This window comes from Triturus cristatus, chromosome 11, assembly GCF_964204655.1.
Source record: "Triturus cristatus chromosome 11, aTriCri1.1, whole genome shotgun sequence".
Taxonomy (NCBI): domain Eukaryota; kingdom Metazoa; phylum Chordata; class Amphibia; order Caudata; family Salamandridae; genus Triturus; species Triturus cristatus.
Window position 1 is genome coordinate 868,754,527 of NC_140594.1, and position 24,734 is coordinate 868,779,260.

At 49.8% G+C, this 24,734-nt stretch overlaps 1 protein-coding gene across 1 annotated transcript in view; it reads left to right on the forward strand.

Annotated features, from left to right (window-relative positions):
• IFT80 (intraflagellar transport 80) overlaps positions 1–24,682 on the forward strand; it is a 455,321-nt gene extending 430,639 nt beyond the window's left edge. The window contains exon 20 of the mRNA XM_085634720.1: positions 24,508–24,682. Coding sequence (XP_085490846.1) covers positions 24,508–24,627 — 120 coding nt within the window. The 3' untranslated portion in view covers positions 24,628–24,682. The remainder of the gene's footprint in view (positions 1–24,507) is intronic.
• The last annotated feature ends 52 nt before the right edge of the window (positions 24,683–24,734 follow it).

The following is a 24,734-nucleotide window of genomic DNA, read 5'->3' on the forward strand; positions in this document are numbered from 1 at the left end:
GGCCCCCGGGAAACCGGGAGGCGACCTCCCCAGCGGAGCAGAAGGTCCACATCCCCAAAGATGTGGTCAAGGAATATTATAAAAACGATGACATTCAGCAATGGTTTAGGGCCTACGAGGTCGCCATGACCTCCCATCGGGTCCCGCAGAAGGACTGGGGGGCTGGGTTGTGGGGACGATTTCTGAGCGAAGGAAGAGACACCCTGCTCGACCTACCCCTCTCTCTGCAGACCTCCTACAGCCACATGAAAGAGGCTCTACTCACAAGGTACGGTCTCACCCCCGAGATGTACCGTCAACGATTCCGGGACTGCAGGAAAATCCCGGGCACCACCTGGGTAGAATATGTAAACTTTTTTAGTCGGGCCTTCGATGGGTGGGTCAAGGGCAGCAAAGTCACCACTCTTGAGGAGCTCACCGACCTCCTATTGTGGGAACACCTGGCTGCGAACTGCTTTGTGGAACTACGCCAGCATCTGCTCGACAGCAAACTCACCGATCCCAGGAAACTGGCGGTGGAAGCAGACCGCTGGACCAACACCCGGGTCACCCGGGGCATGGTAGGAGAATACCCCCGAGCCAGTCAGGGACCGCCCCGCCAGAGAGGGGGGGGAACCAGGGAGGCCAGAGAGAGTCCCAGCCTAGTCCTCCGAAGACCCAATCTCCACCTTTCCCAGCGCCCCCCCCACCAGTAACCGGACCCCCCGGGAGACGGGGACACAGGGTAACCGTCACTTGTTTCCGTTGCCAGAAGCCCGGGCACTACGCCAATGACCCAGAGTGCCCCATGGCCACCCAAAACACCCCTGCAAGACAGATAGCCAACATAGCTCTGGGGGAGGAGGTTGAGGAAGCCGGGGAATGGGAACCCGCAGCCATGGCCCTAGTATCCCTGGGAGATAGGGAGATGGTCCCTGGTAGCCTCCTGCCCTCCAACACGAAGAAGTACGGGCAGCTCGTTAAGATCAATGGCCACCAAATAGAGGCCCTGCGGGACACCGGGGCCAGCATCACCGGTGTCCTCAGGCACTTAGTCCCCGAGGAGCAGATCCTCCCCAACGTCTTTTGCCCAGTCATTTCCGCCGATAATAGAGAGAGTATGTGTCAGGTAGCTCTGGTGCCGTTTGAGTGGGGTGGAGTAGTAGGTAAACTGAGGGTGGCCGTAAGAACCTCCCAGCCGGTCGACTGCCTCCTAGGGAACGACCTGGAGAGTTCGCCCTGGAAGCACGTCGAACGCAAGGCCCACCTAGGGATGATGGGGCTCCCCGAGTGGGTGTGCGCCACCACCCGATCTATGTCAGCCCGACTCACCCCCCTGGGAGAAGTCGAAGACGCCCCGACCGAAGAAGTCAGAGCAGTAACCCCCGAGGGTCCTCCCGTCCCCCCATCGGAGGGGCCCGTCGCCAGCGACGAGCCCTCCCTGTCCGATACCGCCCCGGTCCCTGAGTTAGGAGATCTACCCGAGTTGGCCCAATGGCGCCACGAGGGTGGACCCACCCGGGAGGAGTTTTGCCGGGAGCAAGCCACCTGTCCTTCCCTGGTCGGACTGCGGCGCCAGGCCGAGGGCCAAGCCGCAGGTGACCAAACTGGCACGCACCGAATTTATTGGGAAAATAGCATTTTGTATAGTGAGCAGAAGTCGGTGGAGCTGGGATCCGGACGGGTGCTGGTGGTACCCCTCCGCTTCCGAGACTTCCTCCTGGGCTTAGCCCACGACGTCCCCCTTGCCGGCCACCTGGGTCAAGACAAGACCTACAGCCGCCTCGTGACCCATTTTTACTGGCCTAAGATGAGAGCAGCCGTAGAAGCCCACTGCAAGTCCTGTCCCACGTGCCAAGCTAGCGGGAAGAGTGGGGGGAAGCGCAAGGCTCCCCTCCAACCCTTCCCGGTCGTCAGTACTCCCTTTGAACGAGTCGGGATCGACATCGTGGGGCCCCAGGACCCCCCCCACCTCCCAAGGTCACCGTTTTATCCTGGTCCTGGTGGATCACGCCACCCGATACCCTGAGGCGATCCCCCTACGCACCGTCACGGCCCCCGTAGTGGGCCGGGCCCTGATGGGGATCTTTTCCCGGGTAGGGTTCCCCCGCGAGGTCGTGAGCGATCGCGGCCCTAATTTTATCTCGAGGTACATGACGTCCCTGTGGCAACAATGTGGAGTGTCCTACAAATTCACTACCCCGTACCATCCCCAGGGGAACGGCCTAGTAGAGAGGTTTAACAGGACTCTGAAAGGGATGATCACCGGCCTAGAAGAGCCCCTCCGGCGTAAGTGGGACGTCCTGCTCCCCTGCCTCTTGTTCGCTTACCGAGAGGTCCCCCAGAAGTCCCTAGGGTTCAGCCCGTTTGAGTTGCTTTATGGACACCCCGTCCGAGGTCCCCTCAGCTTGGTTAAGGAAGGGTGGGAGGCGGCACCCCAGACCACCCCACGAGATGTGTTCCACTATGTTCTGACCCTCCGGAACCAGACCAGGAAGTTCCGAGCACTGGCCGAGGCCAACTTAGAGACAAGCCAAGAAGAGATGAAGCGCTGGTACGACCAGAATGCCACTCTGGTCGAGTTCCAGCCGGGCCAACAAGTATGGGTCATGGCCCCCGTGAAGCCAGGCGCCCTCCAGGACAGGTGGACCGGGCCCTACAAGGTGATTGAGCGGAAGAGCCCAGTCACATACTTGGTGGACGTCCAGTCGCCTCGGGATCCCCTCCGGGTCCTTCACGTGAACCGCCTCAAGCCTCACTTCGTGCGGACAGAACTAAGCCTCCTGCTGGCCACCGATGACGGGGCCGAAGATGAGTCCGATCCCCTCCCGGACCTCCTGTGTGTCAAGGAGCAGGATGGCTCCGTGGAGGGAGTGAATCTCTCCTCAGCTCTCACTGCCCAGCAGCAAGAGGACTGCCGCCAGCTGCTAGGACAATTTGCCGACCTCTTCTCCCTGATCCCCCGAGTCACCGACTGGTGTGTCCATGACGTGGACACCGGGGACAGCCCGCCGGTGAGGCACCGAGCCTACCGGGTCCCCGACCGGGTCCGGTCCTGCATTCAAGCTGAAGTCTCAAAGATGTTGACCATGGGAGTGATCGAGCCATCTGACAGTCCCTGGGCCAGCCCCGTGGTCCTGGTCCCGAAGGCAGCGGCCCCCGGTGTCGCCCCCGACCTCCGGTTCTGTGTGGACTACCGGGGGCTCAATGACGTCACCCGAGCCGATGCCCACCCCATTCCACGAGCCGACGAGCTCATTGACCGACTCGGGGCAGCACGGTTCCTCAGCACCTTCGACCTCACCTGCGGATACTGGCAGATTGCGCTCACCGAGGGGGCCAAGGAGCGGTCTGCCTTCTCAAACCCCAGATGGGCATTACCGCTTCCGCGTAATGCCCTTCGGAATGAAAAATGCCCCGGCCACCTTCCAGCGACTGGTAAATAGAGTCCTGGCCGGGCTAGAACAGTTCAGCGCGGCCTATCTGGACGACATCGCCGTTTTCAGTTCCGGATGGAGTGAGCACCTCCAGCACCTCCGGAGAGTGCTAACCGCCCTGCGCCAGGCAGGCCTGACAGTAAAAGCCAGCAAGTGCCAAATTGGACAAGGATCAGTAGTCTACCTGGGGCACCAAGTCGGGAGTGGCCAGGTCGCCCCCCTACAACCAAAAATCGACGCCATCGTGGCCTGGGAACCCCCCACCACCCAAACGGAGGTCCGAGCCTTTCTGGGCCTCACTGGCTACTACCGCAGATTCATCAAGGGGTATGGCAGCCTTGTCGGCCCCCTCACAGAACTCACATCCAAAAAACAGCCAAAAAAGGTTCAGTGGACACCCGCCTGCCAGGAGGCGTTCGATGCCCTAAAAAAGGCCATGTGCACGGCCCCCGTCCTCCAGGCTCCCGACTACTCCAAGGAATTTGTAGTCCAGACCGATGCCTCCGAGCATGGCATTGGGGCCGTCCTGTCCCAGATGAATGACCAAGGCCTGGACCAGCCCGTCGCCTTCCTCAGTCGGCGGCTGTTACCCAGAGAACAGCGATGGAGTACTATTGAGCGCGAAGCCTTTGCCGTGGTCTGGGCACTCAAGAAACTACGCCCTTACCTGTTCGGCACCCATTTCAAAGTCCAAACCGATCATCGGCCCTTGCGATGGCTTATGCAGATGCGGGGAGAAAACCCCAAGCTACTGCGGTGGTCAATCTCCCTTCAGGGGATGGATTTCACCGTGGAACACCGTCCTGGGACGGACCACGCCAACGCCGATGGCCTCTCCCGGTTCTTCCGCCTCAGCGAAGAGAACCCCCCAAGATGATGGGCAGTTCTCTCCGGCTTTCAGCTGGGGGGGACGCGTGTTGGACCCGGCCTCGTAACATTGCTCTACTGGTCCCCACACCACCCAACCGGGTGCCGGCGGCCCCAATCCCCCGGCCTCACCAAGCCTTTCCACCAGAACACACGCACTCAACCCGGACACCCTCGTCCATGGCCTCTCTCCTTTCGGCCACCCCGGGCCCGCGTGCCCACCTCATGCACCAAGATGGCCGCCCGGCCCCAGCGCGACCCGGGCCTAGAGGCGCCACTCCGGCTGGAGGACATCACGCTTCCAGGAGCTGAAAGAGGGAGGAGCAGTTTCTATCGCACCTCTGAACTCCCCTGGAACGATGGGTTTCGATCGGCCCTCCGGCCTCCCCGAAGGCTGGCTCCACGCCTGCTGGGTGTCTGGGACTCCTCCCGACCCGGCCCTGAAAGGATCAAAAGACAATGGCAGGAAACCCCCGACAAGCAACCCCCAGGTGACAAGACCCCTGCCTGCACAGACTCCGGACATCAAAGAGGGGTCGACCTATAACAAGGGGTGCTCTGGGACTGTCCGGCAGATTCGACGCTGGAACAACGAGAGCCTGCTGACGCGGTCGCGGCTCCTGGAACTTAGAACTACCTGAGCCCTGCTGAGTGACTCGCGGCTCCCTGAAGATCGTAAGACCTCCGAACTTGTACCTGAGCCCTGCTGAGTGACTCGCGGCTCCCCGAAGATCGTAAGACCTCCGAACTTGTACCTGAGCCCTGCTGAGTGACTCGCGGCTCCCCGAAGATCGTAAGACCTCCGAACTTGTACCTGAGCCCTGCTGAGAGACTCGCGGCTCCCTGAAGATCGTAAGATCTCCGAACTTGTACCTGAGCCCGCTGAGTGACTCGCGGCTTCCACAGACTCCACTGGTCCCGCCGGACCCCACGACAACCAGCCTAACCCCCAGCTCGAGGATTGTGAGCTGTGCGCCGGGTACATCCTTACCTTGAACTTTTGTGCCAAAGACTGTCCCGCTACCCCCTATCCCTTCCGAGACTCATTGAGCCCGCGCTCTCCTTGTACATATTTGCAGTGCTAACCTATTTGATAAAGATTGGTTCGTGAGAACGCACGGTGTGTTGTTTCTGTGTCGTGTGGTGCCCAAAGTACGATCCTCGATACGAGACTTCTCCTCCTGAGGAGTCTCCCGCCAGTGCCCGGCTACGATACTTGAGGGTGGGTCTCAGGGTAGTCAGGACTCCCTTCCCGGGCTCCTCTGAGGTCGCCGTCTAACACGGACCTCCTGCATACGCTGGGGTTCTCTATAAACGTGCCGAAGTCACACCTGACTCCTTCTCAAACGCTCCCTTTCATCGGGGCTGTTCTGGACACAGTGCAGTTTTGGGCTTATCCTCCCGAGCAGCAAGTCCAGGATATTGAGGTTATAATTCCAATATTTCAGCCTCGATCCTGGATTTCGGTGAAGTTAACTCTGAGGCTGTTGGGCCTCATGACCTCTTATATCCTGTTGGTAAGACCCGCGAGATGGCGTATGCGGGCTCTAAAGTGGGACTTGAAGTTCCAATCGGCACAGCATCTGGGAAATTTCACCGACTTGGTTCAAATTTTGTAAGAAACTGTGAAGGATCTGCAGTGGTAGTTAACAAACTGAGATTGGGTCAAAAGCAGACCTCTCTCCCTTCCCCAACTGAATTTCACAATTGTGGTGGATGCATCACTTCTGGGATGGGGCGGCCACTTGGGAGAGATGGAGATCAGGGGTCACTGGTCTCTGATGGAGACGGGGCTCCACATAAACGTGTTGGAGCGCCGAGCGATTCGCTTGGCATTGAAAGCATTTCTTCCCTCTGTCAAGGGGAAGTCGGTACAGGTGTTCACGGACAACACCACCACCATGTGGTACTGCAACAAGCAAGGCGGGTGGGGTCATGGACCCTTTGCCGAGAGGCCCTGCATCTCTGGACGTGGCTGGAACATCAGGGCATAACCCTGGTGGTTCAACACGTGGCAGGTTCTCTGAATGCTAGAGCAGACGATCTCTGCCGTCGATGCCTAGCGGATCACGAATGGTGTCTCCAGTCGGAGGTGGCGCAAGGTCTCTTTCAGCAGTGGGGAGAATCTTAGTTAGATTTGTTCACCTCCAAATAGAACGCGCAATGTCAGCTGTACTGCGCGCTGGAGTTTCCAAGGCAGCTATTGCTCGGCAACGCATTTCGTCACGGGTGGAGCTCAGGTCTGTTGTACGCCTTTCCGCCCATACCACACCGGCCCAGGGTTCTGAAGAAGATCAGGAGTGACCGGGCCCAAGTCATCCTTGTGGCTCCGGGTTGAGCAAGGAGAGTCTGGTATCCAGAGTTCTGAGCATGAGTATCGATCCTCCGATCAGGCTGCTCCTTCGTGTGGATCTTCTGTCGCAGCAGCAGAGTTCTCCACCCGAACCTGTCAACTCTGTGCCTCCATTCGTGGAGATTGAGCAGGGACAGTTGATGGGTTTTGACCTTCCTCACAGTCTGTGATGTTATTCTGGCAGCCAGGCGTACCTCCACTAAGACTGTATATGCCTGCCATTACAGAAATTTGTATTATACTGTACAGAAAGGTCAATTGACCCTCTTTCTGCTTCTCATTCCTCTGTCCTTCTATTCATTCTAAACCTTGCCGAGCAGGGCTCTGTTTTGGGAACTCTCAAAGGTTATCTTTCTGCTCTGTGTGCTTTTTTGTGGCTGCCAGACCAACCCTCTCTCTTCAAGTCTCCAATTGCAAATAGATTTTGAAAGGGGCTGGTGCGCTTGTTTCTACCCACATCCTTTGTTTTGCCTCAGTGGGACCTTAATTTGGTCATCACTTATCTTATGTGTGCTCCCTTCGAGCCTTTACGCAACTGTCCCCTTGTTGTAAATTAAAACAGCAATGTGATTAAGCATTTACTGAAGAACATTAATGCTTCCCCTTTAGATCGTGTTTTCTTCGTTATGTTGACAGAAGTCCGGACTCCATTTTGTATTGACATGCTGCCACGTGTTCGTCACGAGGAGAGTCCGACCTCTGTGTTAGTTGCTCCTGTATTCTGCCTAGTAACAGTTTATAAATAGCTCTCTTGTCCATTTTGGCGCATGCCCAGACTTGACCACATCTGTTATAATTAGCTCTGCTTGACCACGTGTTTTCGCGGGCTCAAAGAGTGTGTTAGCTCCGCCCATGTATTGATTCAGTATCGAGAATGACCATAAACGGTAATGTTCTTTGACCTCATGTTGTATCCACCCACTATGAGCCCCTCTGTTGTGTATAAAAGGGGACTGTGTACGCAAGTTCTGTGTGCTACTCCATGCAATACTGAAGAGTGTTGTGTGGATTGTAGGACCACCCTTAAGGGTTAATAAACCTTGTTTTTGTACTTTGCAGTTTCCGTGCCAACTTCCTTATAGATTCCGTTACAGGAGAGCGAACCCTTGTGCTTTGCGGGCCTAGCTGGGGCCTGTATTCATCAATTGGCGCCCGTCACGTGGGATGCTCGAAGGACTGGTCGCGACGAAGGTGAGGAGTTTGGCCGGGGACGTGATCACTGCCAGCGGCGTCTTAGCCCTGGCATCCCGAGGTTTTTCTTCCTTCCCTTCCGAGCTGACCGTCTGGGTGGCGCCGGTCATCGACTGAGACCTCTTCTGTCGGTCCTGCCGTGAGAGCCGTTTGGGCGATTGTGGAGCTTGGCAGTTGGAACCTGGACTCTTGATTGGTAAGAACCGTTGTACGGTACTTGCTCCGAGTTTTGAAGCCTGGTCTGGCTATTTGAGTTTGATTGATGGTGACTAGTCATATTTTGAATTTGTCTTTGTGAAAATATATGCGTTGCAACACATATAGGCAGGTAATGTGGAGAAATTTCTCCAGGAGCTGTGTAAACTTTGAACGGCGCAACGATTAAGTGCCATTTTCTTTATAATATTGCATATTTTGCATTATTCCTAGCATGCCTGCTTTTAGCGCACTCCGTAAGTGGTGCTGCTGTTTTGGAAATCGGTTGAACCTCGAGGAATCTGCTCCAGCTCCCCCAGAGGGGACGCCTAATAGGGATATGTATGTGAAGCATGGTCTTTCTTCCATAATGTACAGCACAGTATGGAGGAAATACACAAAGAAGGATCCTGAGTTGCGATGGCCTTTGTATGGATCGTTTGATATACGTAAGATTGAGTATGTGGAACAGTGTATGTGTAAACGACGTGCTCGTCAGGATATGTTTGAGTGTGTGCGATTATGGGTGAAGGAAGTGCGTGAGCGAGAGAAGCGTGAGAAAGCGCTGTTTGATAAGGAGCAACGAAAGAATGATCATGTGCGAGCACAGGAAGCGAAGCGTCGGGAGGACAAAGAGCAGGCGGACAGACAAGAGAAAGAGCGTAGGCTCCAAGTTTCGGGTCAATATGTTGTTCGCCAGCCACTTTATCCTGTCCTTAATAATCCTGATGATGATTTTTATTTGCTAGATCGCTCTCCGCCCCCTTATGTTGGCGCATCTGCTCCGCGGCCGCAAGATTCTGACCCGGTTTCGGGTAAGGTAGACACACGGTCCATGCTGTCGGCCGAGCAAATGGCTGAACTTCGGACACTTTCCTTCCGTGCGCTTAAAGGCAAGGTATCCATGGAGGACTTATTTCAAACTTGGGGGCCGTGGCAGGAGAGAGATAAAGTGTATTTTCTGGGTCATTTCGCGGAAGAAGTGATTACTGCTTTCCGAAAATATTCTCGTGTCCTTGAGCCTGACGAAGTGTCTTCGGACGCTAGAGCAATACGTAACGGTGCTTTTTCTCCCTCTAAGGCTCCTGAGGCGGCTCGGCGGCTGTTCGCCTTGCGGGACGAGGTGCTGGCCCTTCGAGAGAAAGCACGCCAACAAGCGGAGGAGGAGAAGCAGTCGGATTCGGTTGCGGCAGGGGGCTACCCATCTACCTCCCAGTCAGATAAGGATGATGTAGTGCATGCTAAACCAATGCGAGAGGCGGCGCCTTTGTATGTTCCTCCTAAAGGAGCGGGGACTAGCCCGGACATTAATTCTGTCGATGCTAGGGGATATTTTGTGTATAATTGGGTTTATACTCCATGGCATAGAGCCGATGTTATGGCATTGAAGAATGCGTTGCCTGACCCCCGCAAGAATCCAGCGGCCTTCTATGAAGAAGTTGAGGGGGCCTTGAATTCTTGCATTATGACTTTAGCGGATATAGACCTGTTCTTTGGCCTTATTCTACCACCGGACACGTGGAGGTCTGTCCGCAGGGTAGATGATGTAGTTGCCTTTAAGGCTCGATGGTCTGACCTTGAGGATGAGGATAGGGAACGGAAGCCCGCACAGAAACCACCCCAGAATATTTTAGATCTCCCTGCTGCTATTGTGGCTAAATTGAAAACAATAATCCCCCCCAAAAAGATTGACTGGAATATGTTAGCTGCATGTAAACAGAAAGTTGACGTGTCAGTTGCAGATTTCTTCACGCGCTTTGAGGAAACGTTTCATGATTTTAGTGGCCAGTCGCTTACTGACGACACTGGCCGCCACCTTTTCGCGGACAAATATGTGGCTAATCTGTTACCGGCAGTTGCGGCCCGTTTAAAAGCGAGCGAGAGTTCCTGGTCCTCCGCGACGCCGACGGCCCTTCTGACTATCGCTCAGTATTATGAGCGTCAGGAGCACGAGGCGAAGGGCCAGGAGGAAAAGAAATCGAAAGATCTTAAGACTAAGGTAATGTTGGCACAAGTATATGGCCCGCCCCGACGGGGTAATAATAGAGGAAGGGGAGGATCTTATGGTCCCCCTTCGGGCCGATCTGATTTGAATAGGAACCAGTGTGCGTATTGTAAGCAATTGGGCCATTGGGCCAGGGATTGCCCAGTGTTGCGTGCCTCGCGACAGGGGCATACTCCGGGTGGCCCGAGAGGTAGAGGGGGTTCCTCGAGCTTTAAAGGAAATTCTACCGATCATGTTCGTTTCGATACTGCTGGGCAGCACCGAGATAGCTCAAATGTTTTTGATCGCCAGCACCAGTATCATGTATCGGACATCGATCAATCGGGATATCATGATTCGCAGCATGCATAGGAATGCGTTGGATGGGGGTCTGAATCAGTTGAGGTGCCGGTCGATCAGACGGGTCCTTATGTATCGGCTGAGGTTTTAGGTTCTACTGATCAGTTCCTAGTAGATACAGGAGCGACACGTAGTGCATTGTCTAGGTACTTGGTTCCGGGGGCTCCCCCATCCGGCTCAGTGGTTACATCGGTAGGGTTTGACGGTACACTCTCCCGAAGCCCTCTTTCACAGCCCCTTATATTTAAGGTTGATTCTTTTTCTGCGCCCTGTCCGTTTCTGCTTGCTCCGTATACACCGGATAACATTATGGGCCTTGATATGTTAAAGCACTTTAGGGCTACAATCCGCTGCTCCCCTGAGGGTGTGAGGGTGATCTTAAATGACAACTATCCCAGGTCTGGGCGGATGTGTACGATATCAGAGGATGCATTGTTGGCTACCCTCCCCCGAGCTTTATGGGCGACTTCGGACACAGATGTGGGACAAATGGTGATTCCTCCGGTCCACATTAGTGTCCAGGAGGGGGCGGTGCTACCACGCCTCCCGCAGTATCGTATTTCCCAGGAGGGCGAGGAAGCTCTCATACAGATTGTGCAAGATTTGATCGCAGTAGGAGTAGTGGAAGAAGTTCCCTATAATATCTGTAACAGTCCGATTCTCCCTATTCTGAAAAAGGATACAGATGCAAGGGTCTATCGGTTCATAATTGATTTGAGGGAGGTAAATAAGATCGTGATACCTCAGTACCCGGTGGTCTCCGATATCACGACGTTGCTTACCTTGGTCCCGCCTACGGCGACCATGTTCTCAGTGATTGATTTGAAAAATGCCTTCTTTTCTATTCCCATTCACCCTGATAGCCGATTTCTTTTTGGGTTCACACTAAACAATAGATCTTATCGTTTTTGTAGAATTCCCCAGGGCTACACAGAAAGCCCTAGTATTTACAGTCAGGCTTTGAAACGACAGTTGGATTCCTTTGTCTTACTCGAGGGGGTCGCCCTCATTCAATATGTCGATGACATCTTGTTGGCGGCTGACACCCTGGAGCTGTGTGAGAAAAGCACGCTATCCTTACTTTCCTTTTTAGCCTCCCACAATCATAAGGTATCTCGGAAGAAATTGCAATTCTGTAGACCAAAGGTGACTTATTTGGGTCACCTTTTGTCTAAGGAGGGACGTGCACTCACACCGGATCGTATCCAAGTAATTTTGGATACACCGAGACCATCCACACAGAAGGATGTCCGTGCATTTTTGGGCCTTGTTTCTTTTTGTAGACAGTGGATATTGGGGTTTTCACACATAGCTAAGCCATTGTTAGCCCTTTTGACAAAGGATACACCTATCCCAATCCCTTGGTCAGATGAGTGTGATGCTGCTTTTCAGCAACTGCGACAGGCCCTTTGTTCAGCACCAGTGTTAGGGACCCCTGATTATACAAAACCCTTTTCGTTGTATGTGCATGAGAAAGATGGATGTGCATTATCAGTCTTAGTGCAGATGCACGGCGATAAGCAACGCCCTTGTGCATACTTTTCGGCTGTACTTGATCCTGTCGCCCGAGCATTGCCAGGGTGTTTTCGCTCGGTTGCGGCGACAGCTGTGTCAATACGGCAGAGTGAAGGAATTGTGTTGTCCCATAAGCTGTTGGTGTTAGTTCCCCATGCTGTTGATGCCCTGCTTAATCAAACAAAGGCGCAGCATTTGACCAGTGCCCGTTTAACGGGATATGAGTTGACGCTTTTGGCTCCTCATATTACGTTAAAAAGGTGCGTGACATTAAACCCGGCCACATTGTTGCCATACCCCGAGACCCAGCCTGAGGCGCAGAAAGCGCATGATTGTATTCTTGTGACTGAGGAACAAACAAAGGGTCGTATTGATCTCCAGGATACGCCCTTTTCAGAGGTAGATGGAGAGTTGTGGGTAGACGGATCATGCCTGAAGCTACCAGATGGTACAACTTCAGCAGCGTATGCAATTACCACGTTACAGACGATAGTGGAGACAGCACGCATACCGCAGAAATCAGCTCAAGCAGCGGAACTGATAGCCTTAACACGAGCATGTGAGCTCAGTACAGGATTGTGTGTGAATGTTTACACAGATAGCCGCTATGCCTTCGGAGTAGCGCACGATTTCGGCCTACTCTGGAAGGAGAGAGGGTTTTTAACGTCACATGGAGTACAGATAATGCATGGAGAGTTAGTTCATAATCTTTTAACTGCATTGACATACCCGAAGAAAATTGCCATTGTTAAGTGTAGTGCCCATAGGAAAGTAGTTGATAAAGTTGGAGAAGGGAATGCGTTAGCAGACCGGGTAGCACGGGAGACTGCGATGCAGCCCGGCGCTACTGCCATGTATGTAGTAAAGTCACAGGTGGAAAGATGGCGTGATGCGAAGGAGGAAGTGCGAGAAATGCAAAGGACCGCTTCTGATAAAGAGTGGGAGCAATGGGCTAGCGAGGGAGAGTTGGATGATGAGGGCTGTTGGAGAAATAAGCAGATGGATAGATGGAAGTTACCCACGGCTTTCGTACAACCTATGGTTCAAATGGCACATGGGCTAGCACATGTTGGAGCTTCCGCAATTGTGAAATTGCTTACCCAAGTCTGGGAGCATCCAGAGATTGCTAGCACAGCAAAGAGGGTGGTGCAGACCTGTATGATCTGTCTGAAGTATAACTCAGGGAAAGGCACTCGAACTCCAGCAGGAGGATTTGCGACGCCCACTGCACCCTTTGAGGTTCTGCAGATGGACTACATCCAGCTTGAGCGCTGTAACAATTTGAAGTATGTTCTAGTAGTGGTCTGCGCCTTCAGTAAATGGGTTGAGGCGTACCCTACGAAAGACAATACTGCAATGACTACAGCGAAGCTATTGCTGAAAGAGTTTTTCCCTCGATACGGCGTCTGTAGACTTCTGTGGAGTGATAATGGCCCTCACTTTGTAGCGGATGTTATAAAATATGTCTTGAAGGGCCTAGGCATCACCCAGAAGTTCCACGCCGTATTCCACCCCCAGTCTGCAGGACTAGTCGAGAAGTATAATGGTACACTGAAGCTTAAGATCGCCAAAATCCAAGCTTCAACATCTTTGACTTGGCCAGACGCCCTGCCACTGGCGTTATTGTCAATTAGGTCGATGCCACACTCTCGGACTGGCCTTACGCCATATGAAATCGTATTTGGACGCCCAATGAATATTTGGGGTCCACCAAGGCCTAAGGCGGTGTATGATGTACCTTGTGTAATGATGAGTGATTATCTGGCACAGTTAACGGATAATTTGGTTTCTATTCATCAACAGGTCCGAGAGGCGCTCCCTGATCGGTCTACCGGCGAAGGACATGGTCTCCGGCCTGGGGATCATGTCATGGTGAAGGTCTTCGACAGAACGAACAGTTTGGAGCCGAGATGGGTCGGACCTGAGCAAGTCCTCCTTGCAACAAGGACGGCAGTGCGAGTCTCGAACAGGAAGAATTGGATCCATTCCTTACACTGCCGAAAGGTACCGCCCGGATTGGTGGAGTCTGCCGTGCTGACCGATCAACGAGAAATCCTAGCAGCAGAGACAGGCCGTGCTGCGGAGCCAAACGACACTGAGGAGCTCTTTCCGGACCACGCGACTTCTGGAGGAAGGCGATATCATCTGCGACCAAGGAAGTGAGGTTTCCAGTACCGGGACATACTGTCAGAACGGCCCTTGGGTTAGTGAAACGGAGAGCCGATGAGGCAAGGGGGGGGGATCAGCCCTGCATTAGTGTAGCGACACCCGTCTTGGCCCGCTGGTGAAGAAATCAACCGCTGCCCAAGGGGAAGAGTTCTGACAGACCTTTTTAGTTTCAGGAAGATATCAGGGTATTGTTTCCTTTGACATGGAGAAGAAGAAAATTCTTTGTGCGTTGGGGTTCATGCTAACCGTAGCTATCGTTGGTATAACCACATGGTTTGTGGAGGAGGCAACTCCTGCTCGAAAGACACTTGTGTTGACGACTCCAGTGCCTGCGGAGCACTACTTTTATACATTGCCATATCAAGAGTTGAAGCATCGACAATCCTATTTGAATAACACTTTCATTCAGATGCTGCATCACACCCACGTTGCTACGAACGCTACGAACTGTTGGATATGTGGGATGATGCCAGCCCATCAGAAGAAAGGAGGTACGCCATTCATACCACTTCCTTTCTCTCATAATGGCTCTTGTAGAGCATGGTACACTTTGCTGTTTGCCACTCGGAAACCGACAGTGGGACGATTGCTTTTCAGACTCAATAAAGAATGTCATCAGGACAAAAATGGATATCCACAAGCAAATGGGACAATTTGGGAATGGGAAGAGTACCGACCAGACAATGAATCCATTCCCTATATCTTCACGAACACCAGAGACACTGGGGGGAAGGACAAATTTGTGATCCAAGTGGCCCAAGCCCAAGCGGACCTGTGTGTCCAGAGTGTGGGTTTTATCCCTGTTGGTGTCAGTGATTGCATAACCGTATTGAACATTGACGGGTTGAACAACAGTACCTTCCTAGCGTCCCATAATACCTATTTTGTATGTGGAAATAAAGGTTATTACCGTTTGCCGGCTGGGTGGTCTGGGGTATGCTATGTATCATTCCTATTACCTCCTGTATTCTTAGCACCTGCGTCATATCATAAGGATTTGAAACTGTTGAATAATGTGACTGTAAATAGATATAAACGTACTCTATCAATTGATGATGTGGATCAAACCGATACCAGCTTGCAACAGTATATTGATTTTAACCTAGGACTGTTTTTCTTTGTTGGAGCTGCTTTGAATAGTAGGAAGATCCGAAGATTGACAAGAGTGGTAGAAGCTGTGACAAATCAGACTGCTGCCGCTCTTGGGAATCTTACGGAAGAATTACAAATAACTAGGATTGTTGCATTACAGAATCGTATGGTATTGGATGTAATGCTAGCTGATCGAGGTGGAGCCTGTAAAATTATTGGAAGTAGCTGCTGTGTGTTCATCCCTGATCATACGCCATCCGTTTATAACGCCATTAACAAGCTGCATAAAATAGCAGCTGAAATCCACACAGAAAACGGCACTTGGTCCTTTTCTGGATGGTTTTGGGCGTTGGTTACTGCCTGGGGATGGAAGGTCTTAACTGGTCTCTGCATTATTATAGCAGTTCTGTTCCTTTTCTGTATGTGTATTCAATGTGGACCATTGTGCTGTTTCGTATGCATTTCATTCTGCATTCCAGATAAGAAAGCTATTGCTGATGTTGCTCGCCAGAAGGGTCTAGCTAAAGAGGTTAAGGGAATGATGATAATTGATATATATGATGATTATTCTTGGAAGCCGGATGTCTTCAGTAAATGCTGAAAGGGTCGTCTGTTGTAAATTAAAACAGCAATGTGATTAAGCATTTACTGAAGAACATTAATGCTTCCCCTTTAGATCGTGTTTTCCTCGTTATGTTGACAGAAGTCCGGACTCCATTTTGTATTGACATGCTGCCACGTGTTCGTCACGAGGAGAGTCCGACCTCTGTGTTAGTTGCTCCTGTATTCTGCCTAGTAACAGTTTATAAATAGCTCTCTTGTCCATTTTGGCGCATGCCCAGACTTGACCACATCTGTTATAATTAGCTCTGCTTGACCACGTGTTTTCGCGGGCTCAAAGAGTGTGTTAGCTCCGCCCATGTATTGATTCAGTATCGAGAATGACCATAAACGGTAATGTTCTTTGACCTCATGTTGTATCCACCCACTATGAGCCCCTCTGTTGTGTATAAAAGGGGACTGTGTACGCAAGTTCTGTGTGCTACTCCATGCAATACTGAAGAGTGTTGTGTGGATTGTAGGACCACCCTTAAGGGTTAATAAACCTTGTTTTTGTACTTTGCAGTTTCCGTGCCAACTTCCTTATAGATTCCGTTACAGGAGAGCGAACCCTTGTGCTTTGCGGGCCTAGCTGGGGCCTGTATTCATCACCCTGTTGCTGCTTACCATCAAGACAGTCTTTTTAGTTGTGATTACATCTGCCCGGAGTGTCAGTGAGTTGCAGGCGTTATCTTGCGCGCTTCGCTACATGATGTCTTTTCCAGACAAAGTGGTGCTTTGCACCTGTGCATCATTCTTGCCAAAGGTTGTGACCCCATTCCATCTGGGTCAATCCATCACGCTGTCCGCCTTCTTTGCTCTCCTCCATCCCTCTAAGGAAGAGGAACGTCTCCACTGCCTGAACCCAAAAAGAGCGGTGTCGCTCTACCGTGACCGCACAAGAGTTCCGGGTGGACGACCAGCTCGTTGTGTGGTATGTGGGAGCTAAGAAGGGGCGAGCAGTGCAGAAAAGGACCATCTCTCACTGGGTCGTTCTCTGCATTAAGATCTGCTATGCCATGGCTAAAAACAGCCCTCTGAGGGATTAAGGGCCCATTCCACCAGAGGAAAGGCTGCGACCGTGGCCTTGGTCGGGGTGTCCCAGTCCTTGACATCCATCATGCGACAGCATGTTCATCTTTGCGCAAGTTTGCTAAACACTACTGCCTGGATGGACAGTCCGGTTCATAGGGACAGGCATTTTGTCCATTCGGTCCTGCAGGACTTCCTAGTATACGGTATTGGTCCGCAACCGTCTGACAGGATGGTATGGATTTGGGTATCTAATTCAAAGGTAAGGAATCTGCATCTAGAAGTCTCTATCAGATGAACATGTTACTTACCTTTGGTCATGCATTATCTGGTAGAAACTCTTTCTGGCTGCAGATTCCTTACAGCCCCACCCATGCCTCCCCTCTTTGCGGACTGATTTTATGAGGGCTAGGGTTACTTCCCTTTTTAGGGCCCTAGTTTTCCACACGACTACGTCAGTTACTTCGTGGCTGTGCACTTCTGGAATGGAAAACACGAAAAATACTGACGTCCGCGTGCCTGGGTGGCACCTATTTAGGGACCGTGACGTCATACCCGACGATGTCACGCGGAGCCGAATGGAGCCACTCGACGGTGCGCGCAAGGGGTATTTGTTCAGCAAAAGTTTCTGGATCCAGCCTGACGCCTGGGAAATTCAAAGGTAGAACACTGTTTGGGTGTATAAAGGCTATCTGGCGCTAACAACAAAATCACACAAAATCAAGTTTAAGAAAACTAAGTCAACAGCGGTGCCCTCAATAGTGGGAACAACACCCTAGATCCCAAATGGCTCAATCAAAGATTGATGAAAACAATTAGATGATATTGATGCACACGCTACAGGAAATATAAATAACACAAAAATCATGTCCAGCATAAACTTCAATTCTTCTTTCTTTATTATCCAAGTTTCTTCCACTCCCCCAACGCGTTTCGTCGTTTGGAAGGGATTACCCCATACGACTTCCTCAGGGCTGGAAGTAATATAAATAACATAATGTATAGAATAATGGCGGTAAAGAGTTCTTTTGTACAAAGTTAGTCCCACATTTTAGTTTGAAATTTAAACAAAGGGAGGCATAACCAATACAGTTACCAACAATATACAGCTATATAGCAACTTTCGGATGCTATATAGGGTAAGTTCGTAACTTAGCGCAGTCACTATCTTGTGTTCTTTGTAATATTAATTTTGTAAGCTCTTGACTATTAATTGTTTGCATTGTTGCTTCCAATCATATATATCTCTGTATAATTTAAGTTTGTTGGTAACTGTATTGGTTATGCCTCCCTTTGTTTAAATTTCAAACTAAAATGTGGGACTAACTTTGTACAAAAGAACTCTTTACCGCCATTATTCTATACATTATGTTATTTATATTACTTCCAGCCCTGAGGAAGTCGTATGGGGTAATCCCTTCCAAACGACGAAACGCTTTGGGGGAGTGGAAGAAACTTGGATAATAAAGAAAGAAGAATTGAAGTTTATGCTGGACATGATTTTTGTGTTATTTATATTTCCTGTAGCGTGTGCATCAATATCATCTAATTGAAATTCAAAGGTAAGTAAACTGCAGCTAGATATAGTCTCTGCAAGATAATGCGTTACCGAAGGTAAGTAACTTGTTCTTCTGATCTTGACAATACCATTCTAACTACAAAACAAACACCAATGGTCCACAGTAAACTTCCTAACGTTGCTTACAACTTATATTGAGACATTTAGTGTTTAGAGCACTGGGCAGTCACCAACACAAACTGTCCTGCTTTATCACAGGGTCTACTCTTCACCCCACTGTAGATTAGCAAAAGATAGGGGTAGACTCACACTTAGTGTGGAGCTTTTAGTCCTGGTGGAGCGTATTTCAAACTAACCCTAGCCTTACGTAACACCTCCTGTGTTGGTATACAGCAACAACTATGTGGTGCTGCAAAATCTCCCTTAAAATTAAAATTGCCTATTATTGACATAGCAGTTTATTCTTGACACCCAAATAGCAACCTCAAAAAACAAAAGGGTGAGTCCTGCCCCTTTCTGTCTCTAGAGTCTTTCTCTTCTGAAGAGGTGCCAGCTTTGCTTCACATGGCATTTCCCCACAGCCATTTCATATTAGCTTCTGTTCATGGCATTCTATTCAAAGTTATTACTCCATGCCCCCATGTGTTCAAGGAAATCAGTAATGATTCAAAGGCAGTACGTATTTGGTCACATATTAGACTGAAGCACAGGAAAAGTTCAAGGTGCTCACATTAGCTCAGGTCTTGTCTGCCCTGGACCCGGGAGACTGAATAGAAGCATTGGACTTGCAGGACGCCTATTTCCACATTCCCATCCTGCCTGCTCATAGGTGCTACCTGTGGTTTGCAGTAGGCCACGAGCATTTTCTGTTCACCGTGCTCTCATTTGGCCTTACCAGTGCCCCTCGGGTGTTCACCAAGTTGAAGGCGGTGGTCACAGTTCATCTGTGCAGATCAGGGGTGTCAATCTTCCCCTATCTTGACATCTGGCTGTTGAAGGCAGGCTTGCCCAGGCTGTGGTCTCCAACCTCCAGACTATGGAGGACCTCCTGCATTTGCTGGGGTTCACTATCAACGTGCCAAAGTTACACCTAACTCCCTTTCAGATGCTCCCTTTCATTGGAGCTGTTCTGGGCTCAGTGTGGTTTTGGATTTATCCTCCCGAGCGGCGAGTCCAGGGTATTCAGACTATGACATCGATGTTTCAGCCTCTATCCTAGATTTTGGTGAGAATGACTCTGAAGCGGCTGGGCCTCATGGCCTCTTGCGTCCTGTAAGTGACACAATGCAGATGGCAAATGCAGGCTCAACAGTGGGACGTGAAGTTCCAGTGGGCGCAGCATCAGGGAAATCTCTCCGACATGGTCCAAATCTTGGAGGGAACTGCACAAGAATTACAGTGATGGCTGACAAATCGCGATTGGGTAACAGGCAGACCTCTCTCCCCTCCCCAACCAAATCTCACATAGTGACAGATGCATCACATCTGGGATTGGGTGACCATGTGGGAGAGGTGAAGATCAGAGGACTCTGGCCTCCGGTGGAATCCGGACTCCCAATCAACTTGCTGGAGCTCTGAGCGATTCGTTTGACATTGAAAGCCTTCCTTCCATCAAGTGGAAGCTAATACAAATGTTTACAGACAACACCACCACTATGTGGTACTGCAACAAACCGGAGCGGTGTGTGGTCGGGGACCTGCATCAGCAGGGTATATCTCTGATGGTTCAAACACCTAGTAGGTTCGCTGAATGCCAGGACGTCCAAAATCAGCTATCGATGCCTAGCGGATCATGAATGGCGTCTCTTTCCGGAGGTGGCTGAAGGTCTCTTTCAGCAGTGGGGAGAGTCTTGGTTAGATCTGTTTGCCTCCGCCGAGAACACGCAATGTCAGCAGTTCTCACTCGTTCGGAGACACTTTTCATCTTGAGTGGAGCTCAGGCCTCCTGTACGCCTTTCTGCTCATAACCACTCCTGCCCAGGTTTCTCAAGAAGATCAGGAATGACCCAGCCCAAGTCATTCTTGTGGTTCTGGACTGGGCACGGAGAGTCTGGTATCTGGGGCTTCTCCAACTGAGTATGGATCCTCCAATCAGACTGCCCTTTCAGGAGGATCTAATGTCGCAGCAGCAGGGGAGGGCCATCCACCTGAACCTGTCAACTCCCTACCCTCTTGCGTGGAAATTGAGCAGCAGCAGCTGATAGCATTTGACCTTCCTCCCGAAGTCTGTAATGTTATTTTGGCAGCCAGGCTTCCCTCCACCAAGATGGTATACGCCTGCCGATGGAACACACTTTTTAATATATTGTACAGGAAAGTTTACTGACCTTCTTTCTGCTTCCCTTTCTGATGTTTTGCTTTTTGTTTTAACCCTTGACCACCAGGGCTCTGCTCTGGGCACTCTAAAAGGGTACCCTTCACCCTATCTGCCTTTCTGCAGCTGCAAGACCAACCCTCATTATTTAAATCTTCCATTGTAAATAGATTCCTTAAAGGCCTTGTACATATGTTCCCACATTACTCTTTCAATAAGCCTCAGTGGGACATTATTTGTTCTCACCTTTCTGATGTGCGCTCCATTTGGACCTCTGCACAATTTTCCTCTCTGGCTGCTTACCATCAAAACAGCCTTTTAAGCGGCAAACACATCCGCAAGGAGGGTTAGCGAATTGCAGGCTTTGTCATCCAGTCCTCCGTAACTGACAATATTTTCTGACATGTTGGTGCTTCACACTAAGGCCGCTTTCCTTATGACAGTGATATAACAATTCCATGTGGGGCAATCTATCACCTTGCCCACTTTCTATGCTCCGCCGCATCCCTCTAAGGATGAGGAGCGTTTCCACAGCCTGGATCCAAAAACAGCGTTGTCGTTCTACCTTGACAGCATAAAAGAATTCCGGGTGGACGACCAACTCTTCATGGGGTACGCTGGGGCAAAGAAATTTTGTACGGTGCAGAAGAGGCCTATCTCAAGATGGGTCATCCTCTGTATCAAAATTTGCTATGCTCTGGCAACAAAACAGCCTCCAGAAGGCTTAAGAGCTCATTCCACCAGAGCTAAGGCTGCTACAACAGCGTTGCAAAGTGGCGATCAAGTCTGCGACATTTGTCAGGCAGCAACATGGCATTCCTGCACATGTTTACAAAGCATTACTGCCTCAACTGCAGGGAAGACCTCTTTGGCCATTCTGTCTTGCAGGACTTTCTGGTCTAAACTTGTACGCAATCCCTCCTCCGGGGATGATATTGCTTCGGTATCTATTCAAAGGTAAGGAATCTGCAGCTAGATATCTCTATCAGATGAACAAGTTACTTACATTTTCCTTATCGACCAACTCATCCTTTCCACACTGTGGACAGGTTTCTAGATCAGGGCTGATCCATTTTAGGGCCCCAGTTGTTCAAAACACACCAATGTCGGTGCACCTCAAGGCTCCGCGCTTCTGGTGTGGAAAGTTGTGAAAAGCAATGGAGGTCAGTGCACCGAGGTGGTGCCTGTGTAGATGATGCAGGCGTCTCTACAGCGCCGTCACGCAAAGCTAACTGGCGCCACCTACTAGAAGAAAAATCTTCCATATCCAGTCTGATGCCTGGAAAATTCAAAGGTAAGGAATCTGCTGCTAGATCATGTCTATACCAGATAAGGCATTACCGAAGGTAAGTAACTTGTTCTTTGAGCTCTCATCCCAAGTTTCATGGCGCAGTAACCCTGGGGGTGGTGGATACTGCTCTGAGCAACTGCAAATGGTCCGATGTTTACAAACCCAAACATAGCAGGTCTGGAAACACAAGACCAGATTTTACTTGTTGTGGATCTGCACTGCATAAAACTGTGGCTAGTCGGTGCAGAGGCTGCAAAAAGGAGCAGAGCCCATTCCAAACCCCACCAAAACCCCTGCACCACTCCATCTCCATGAGGTGGTGAAAAAATGTACCGCCATTATCTCGATATATTCGTGCATATGAATGTGCTAATCATAGTAAAGTGCTAAACAAATGACGATGGTGTGAGAAAAACATAAGCACCTTCTCCTGATTTGGGAGGGCAATATTTTAGAAATTGTAAAATACCCCTCACACACTGAAACCTGATTCAGTGTCATGCTTCATCATTGGAGTCTTCCCGCCCCTCTACGCGACGGGGCGTGCTACAACTACGTAGACGCGGGAGCACTTTGATCGTGATTCGTGACTATGTGTAGTGCGTGGGATTGTGGAAAATATGTGCAGTAGTAAAAAATTCCCTGGCTAGTGGAAAAAATAATTTTATTGCCTTCCCTAGCGGAGAATAGTAAAAAATGGGGAGGTGTACATGGTGTACTATAATGAGTCACTTTCTACAGGGTCGACATGTTTCAGAAACCATCCCCCTGGCTTTCTTCTACAGGACCAAAAAGGAACAATCCCTGTATCTGAAAGATATATACTTTTCTATGAGTGGATGATATTCATTATTTAGTGGCACAATACCCACCAGCGGCAAAAAGTTGCATCAGAAAAATATATCACAGTGGTATTCAGCACGATACTTTCCACGTGATGGTGATGTGAATACAATATGATATAAATAATGAGTGACGTTGTTTATCCCTAGTGTTTTTCCATTTCAGAATTTTACAATCAATATACTACTGGTATATATCTTTCAATTGCAAAAATAGGCATACAGAGAACAGTAATTTTGACCAGCAGGCATATGTACAAAAATATTAGTATATCACCTATTTAGGTGACACAGGGATTGTTCCTTTTTGGTCCTGAAGAAGAAAGCCAGGGGGATGGCTTCTTAAACATGTCAACCCTGTAGAAAGTGACTCATTATAGTACACCATGTACACCTCCCCATATTCTCAGCTAGGGAAGGCAATACAATTATTTTTTCCACTAGCCAGGGAATTTTTTACTACTGCACATATTTTCCACAATCCCACGCACTACACATAGTCACGAATCACGATTCAAAGTGCTCCCGCGTCTACGTAGGTGTAGCACGCCCCGTCCCGTAGAGGGGCGGCAAGACTCCAATGATGAAGCATGACACTGAATCAGGTTTGAATTTGTGAGGGATATTTTACAATTTCTAAAATATTGCCCTCCCAAATCAGGAGGAGGTGCTTATGTTTTTCTCACACCACCGTCATTTGTTTAGCACTTAACTATGATTAGCACATTCATATGCACGAATATATCTAGATAATGACGGTAGAATCCCTATGTTGAATAACCATATCAAGAGGAGGAAGATTCTACCTCTTCCCTCTTCACTCCCCCCTTTTTATTTCTTGAACGAATGATGGTGAAAAAATATACCCAAGTGAGCCAGGTTACAAACTTGCATTCTGCAGATGGCCTCCCTGCCCCCTCCAACCCGCACCAACCCCTCCTTGAGGCCCTTCACTGGCTAAAAGCAGTTCATCAATTACAGCAGGAAAGGGTCCATAATTTGGCGTATAGGGGGAGATTTCATACAGAATATGACCTGGTACTTTGAGGTACTCATGTTATTCACCATTCTGGCCAGGATTACTTGTAATGCCGGATGTTCAGTGTGGGTATACCGTCCATAATTGGAGATTCAGACCCCCTGGTATCCCTTCACCAATTATTAGGCAACTTCTAATGAGGACCTTAGTTGAGATTTAAAAAAAGCAAAATTCATACAGTATATTTTATAAATGCTGTTATCAAAGTTTGAATTCTTTAGAAAGATATAGTTAATTATCAAGATAGATGAGATACCTATACTCTGACTTCTCGCAGACAAGTGTGGTAGACATGTGAGCTATGATGGCCTTTAGGGTAAGTAGTGCTCAGCACATTAATCGCATTAGCCAAAGTTCCAGTCCTTTCACATAAAGTTAATCTGATACTAAACGAACACTGTTGTATGGGCCATTTATCACTATTTATTGCTGTTGAAAATTACCGGGGGCTATTGCCCTGATAATGGGGAATGATTCATGCATGTGAATCTATGAAAGATACCAATCTTCGAGAACTGGAGTAACAGTAACTGATTCCTGTGAATGTGTCTGCATAATAAAACGAGGTTGGCTTCAAGTGACTCTTTTTTTTCTCCATGTACCCTAAGGCTCCACAGAATCCGTGTGCTTTTGCTTGTGGCTATGTTTTAAAGTGTGCCTGTTTTCTTCTTGAAGTCAACATTTTGTTGTAGTTGGTAAATATTAACAGGTATTGTTTGAACCTGCAGGTTGTAGTGGAATGGGACACAATCAAGGCCAAAATTGAAATGGAACTTGCCAAAGAGAGGGACCACATTTCAGGATCAGCGGCACCTTCAGTCAGAAGTAGCCTTTCTTCAGTACGCTAAAGGCTGTCATTGTGATTTTGTGTGCATATGTAAATAAAAATATCTATATGTTGTTGTTTCTGTTCAGAACTTAATTTTTTATACCTTTGCCCACATTTACTTTATTA